Below are 5279 nucleotides of genomic sequence, written 5' to 3' on the forward strand. Positions count from 1 at the left end.
GTGTGTGTGTGTGTGTTTGGGTGTGTGTATGTGTGTGTGTGTGTTTGGGTGTGTGTATGTGTGTGTGTATTTGGGTGTGGGTATGTGTGTGTGTGTGTGTGTTTGGGTGTGTGTGTGTATTTGGGTGTGGGTATGTATGTGTGTGTGTGTTTGGGTGTGTATGTGTGTGTGTGTATTTGGGTGTGGGTATGTGTGTGTGTGTATTTGGGTGTGTGTGTGTATGTGTGTGTGTGTGTATTTGGGTGTGGGTATGTGTGTGTGTGTGTGTGTGAATGGTGTATGTATGGGGGTGGAGGACTGGAAGTGTAAGGGAGGGGGGGAGATGAGGAAGTATGGGTGTGAGTGTCAGTGTGGCTGTGTATGAGCGTGTGTTTAAATCAGTCATTCAATAATTGCGTACTTGCATTCCCGTTTAGACAGAATAAGCTGAAAACCAGTAAAGGACAAGGGTTACTTGGTACATCTGTACATTGATTGCAGATCATTCCTTGGCAGATGAGACGAGACTGTGGTTAATAACAACATCATCTATCTTATCAAACTAGGAAAAACTGATGCTGAATTGACCAAGCATCCTTTGACTCCAGCACCTAACTCACTGACAACAGTAAAACATGAAGGTGAGTACTGATTCATTTTGTTGTTCTTGTTAAGTGTGTGTGTGTGTGTGTGTGTGTGTGTGTGTGTGTGTGTGTGTGTGTGCATGCGTGCATGCGCACACGTGTTTGAAGCAGCTGGGATTTTCTATAGATAGCATGATGTAATCTAGGTCATCATTTCCAAAGTCAATGCCTTTGATCTACTTAGGTTTATTGTTAGTTGTGTCTCTTTGATAAAACTGCCAGAACGATGCTGAATAGTGGTGAGAAAGGACGTCATTCCTTTCTTCCTAACTACAAGAGATCTAACTACAGGATCTCACCATTTAGTGTGATTTTAAACTCCTGTCATTAGCTTTTAGAGATGCTTTTATAATGCAAGAATTTTATGTTTTCAAAAATGCTTTTTCTCAATTTATTGCAGTTGCCCTGTTATTGTTCCTTATTTTATCAACATGGCATGCACCTTTGATTGCTGCATGTTGACCTAACCTTTCTCTCTTTTCAAAAATTCCCCTTGGTCACACTATGGAATACTTCTCCTATGAGGCCAGTTCCATCTATATTATTTTGCTAAGAATATCATAAGACACATAAGCTTATGGTTTTTCTGCAACCTTTATCTTCTAATATCACAGTAATAGTAGCATCATCAGATTGAGTTGTGATGTGTTCCCTTCTCTGCAATTTTTGGAAAGATTTTGTGATTTCTTCCTGTTACAAAGGCAAATTTCCATTTTAAGAACACTCAATCTTATCTTATCTATCTACCTTTATCTATCTTCTTTTTCATCAGAAGAAAATATTGTCTTAAAACTAACTTAAGAAGAACCTTAGTGTGAAGAATTCACTCAAGTGGGAATGGAGTCACTACATGTAGAGCAGGTGGAAAGTGTGGGATGAGAAAGTGGATTTGGGGACATTCTTTGAGACTTCTGTACAGTCTAGTATGAACAGAGAAATAAGAAAAATATAGAAAAGAAAAAAAAAGAAACTAACATTTTCTGCCCCAAATCATCATAGACAAAGCTGTAGGGAAAGAGAGTTCAAAACTCAACATGATGCTGTAGTTTCTAAGGAACAATGGGCTTTATTGCTTATTTTTATATTTCTTTGTTGTATTTTATGTGTATGACTACTTTGCCTGCAGGTATGTGTACTGTATATATATACAGATATGTCTGTGTACTCTACATATGCTTATATGTCTGTACACTTTATTTGTGCATATGTCTGTATACTATATGTGTGCATATATGTCTGTGCACCGTTTATGTACATATACGTCTGGGTACTGTATGTGTGTATATATGTCTGTGCACTGTATATTGTGTGTACATGTCTTTGTACTACATGTATATGTGCCAGGTGCCACAGAGGCCAGAAGACAGTTACTGATGGCCAACCAGGAGTTACAAATAGCTGTAAGCTATAATATGGGTGCTGGGAATCAAACCTGGGTGCTATGTAAGAGAAGCCAGTACTCTTAATTGCTGAGGCATCTCTCCAGCCTGGAAGAAGGAAATTTTAAATTCTGAATTCTGAATCCCTTTGATGATATCAAACAACATCAATTTATTTGATTTCTGGAATTTTTATTATACAAAGGTCACTCTAAGTAGAGCTCAAATTGACTTTTATTTAAAATAAAGTGATATTTTATTTATGGCCTAGATTCACCCCAATTCCTACAGGATCCTTTCTTAGAAACTGGGGTTTGAAAATAAAGAGATTTGGGGATCCAGCCATCCTGTTAACAATGGCCTAAGGAGCAATGTGCTCCCAGTCCCCAACCACAACTCATCTTAGGTCCATTTACACTCTGAAGAGTGAGGACGTTCTATGTGTACAACCCCAATGAACCTATTTTGTCCAACAGCACAAGAAACTCTTTCCCAGTTTTCTCTTGTTAAAAGTTGAAGTCCAGAGTCTGGAGAGATTGCTAGTGGCTAGGATTATGTACTTCTCTTGTAAAGAAAGGATCCAGGTTTAGTTACCAGCACTCACATAGAGAAACTCACAGCTGCCACATCTCTTACCTCATTGGGTACCTGTACCCTGTGCGTGAGTACACACACACACACACACACACACACACACACTTTAGAAGAAATGTTTTTTAAAATGTTCAAATACTGCCCAAATTTTGCCGCCATTCTCTTCTCTTCGGCGTATCCATATAGCTTGGCTCCAGTTTTCGATCTCTTGTTCCCAGTAACGAAGACTGGAGAGATTCAAGTCTTAGTTGCACCTGTGTTCCTTCGTAATGGTTTCCTCCCTTCTAGTGCAACACTTAAACTAACTGACTAAGCACACTACTTTACCTCTTCTTTTTATTCCAAAGAAAGAGGCCAAAAGAGTCTTAAATAAGTTTCTGCTGCTCCAGTCTCTGCCAAGGCTTTGAACTATCTTCCTAGGACATTTAGTGTAGACATCCAGACAACCTACAGTCTTACCCCAGAAGGCACTGAGGGAATCCAGACATTAATTAAATCTGTCCCTGACTATCATCTTGTTACAAAGACAGAATTTCTATAAAGTATTGACTTCAATTCTTCCTTGAATGCGAGTCTCTGTCCGTTGTAAAGTTCTAAATTGTTGTTAACTTTTAGGAGAATACATTTCTACTGCAAGTACAGTAGCACACATTAAAATATTGTCCTAACAAAAAAAAAACCTGTGGATGTCTTAAATATATATAGTTCTGAATTAAACTTATATCATTTAAAAAATAATAATTTCAAAATAATGAAAATAAAATAAATATTTCATAAATCTGTTTTGCCAGTGTTTCATTGAGAATAGTTATGTGTATGTTTATTAGTGTGAGTTTCCTGAGATTTTGTTGTTCTTCTATCTGGCATTGGTATCAGGGCAATACCAGCTTCATAAAGTGAGTCAGATAACATTCCTTCCCTCTCCAACTTAAGGAAGAGTCTGAGGACCATGGTATTGCTCTTCTTCAACAATTTGCTAAAATTTGACAATGAATTTTCCCAACTCTGGGCTTTTCTTTGTGAGACACTATGTAACTAGTGCTTCAATCTCATTGTTACATAGCTGCCTAAATTGTTTACATCTTTTTGATTATGTTTTGCTAGGTCATATGTGTCTAGGAAATAATTCATTTCACATGTTTTGAGTTTGTTGGAGTATGTGCTTTCTAAGTATGTCCTAAAGGTCTTGTGAATTTCGTTGGTATCTGTTGTGATGTCCCCCTTTTCATCTCTAATGTAGCAATTTTAGCCTTCATTTTCTTTCTTCTCGTTCATTCAGCTAAGTTTTTGTCAATTTCCTTTGTCTTTTCAAAGAATCAACTGTCTCATTGAATTTGTGTACTGTTCTCTCAATTTCTGCTCTGTTCATTTCTGAGAGTCTTTCTTATTTATTTATATCCATTGATTTGGGACATGGCTTCTTGTTTTTCTATGACCTTCAGATGTATCTTTTTTTTGTATTTGTGTTTTCTCTAAGTTTTTAAATGAAGCATCTACAACTGTAAGTTTCCCTCTTAAGACTGCTATTGTGTCCCACGGGTTCTGGTAAGGTGTGTTTTCATTATCATTTAATTCCATGATTTTAAATTCCCCTCCTGGTTTCCTTATGACTCTCCATCATTTAATAGTGTGTGCTCAATCTTTACATTTTAGGTCCTACAGTTTATCCTGATGATGGTTTTTAGTTCCCATCTACTGTGATCATGTAAAACCAAAATCAAATCAGCTTTCTTGTATTTCTTGGCATTTGCTTTGTGTTCTACAATAAGGTATTTTATAGAATCTCTGGAATATTCTCTCATAGAAGTTTTATGATTTCATAACACATGTGGGCCTTTTTATCAATTTTGAGTTTATTTTTGTTGGTAGTATCACATAGAGATCTAGTTTCACTCTTTGATTACAACAATCTGATTTCTCATCAACATTTGTTGAAGATATTATTCTTTCTCCACTGTGACGTCTAGATGTCATGTCAATTATTAGTTATGCATAGTTGGTTTTGTTTTCTGATTCTCTATTTTTGTTTGTTTCACTGCTATATATGTGATTTATGCCAGTACCATGCAATTTTGATAACTGTTGCTTTGCAATATGGTTCTTTCTCAAAATTGCTTTGGATTATTGGCCTTCTGTTGTTCCATATATATTTCAGAATTTGTTTGTTTCTATAAAGAAAGTAAGTGGAATTTTGCTTCAAATCTGCACTTTGCTCCGGGTAAGATGGAGATTTTAACTAATTCTTCTAAGCCATGAGCATGATATAACTGTTTTTGTTCTATTCTATTTCTTTTATAATTGTCATATAATTATTTATGTTCAAAACCATCACCTGTTAGATTAAATTTATTCATAAGTAGGTTTGGATCATCTATTAAAAATAAAACTAAGCCAAATGTCATTTCTCAACCGTAATATTCACCAGTATATGCCTTAGTCAATGTTAAAACTGTCAATGTTAAAAACTAAAAATTGTCAGAATTTATTCTCCTGTGCCAAATTTATTCAAAAAAGCTGACTTTACTGTGGATATCAGATAAAACAGTACTTTTCATCACAGAGATCGAAATGTATAAAGCAGGCTATCATCCTGTAGAAATAGGAGCGGCGGGCTGCGTCCCGGCACCCGGCCGCCCACATGGCTAGCTCTACCCGAAATAATTACACGGACACTGTGTTCATT

At 36.4% G+C, this 5279-nt stretch overlaps 1 protein-coding gene across 1 annotated transcript in view; it reads left to right on the forward strand.

The window, feature by feature from the left end:
• Positions 1-5279, forward strand: part of Emcn (endomucin) — an 85082-nt gene that overhangs the window by 32452 nt on the left and 47351 nt on the right. The window contains exon 3 of the mRNA XM_005357330.1: positions 546-620. Coding sequence (XP_005357387.1) covers positions 546-620 — 75 coding nt within the window. The remainder of the gene's footprint in view (positions 1-545; positions 621-5279) is intronic.

The sequence above is a fragment of the Microtus ochrogaster genome, chromosome 21, assembly GCF_000317375.1.
Source record: "Microtus ochrogaster isolate Prairie Vole_2 chromosome 21, MicOch1.0, whole genome shotgun sequence".
Lineage (NCBI taxonomy): Eukaryota > Metazoa > Chordata > Mammalia > Rodentia > Cricetidae > Microtus > Microtus ochrogaster.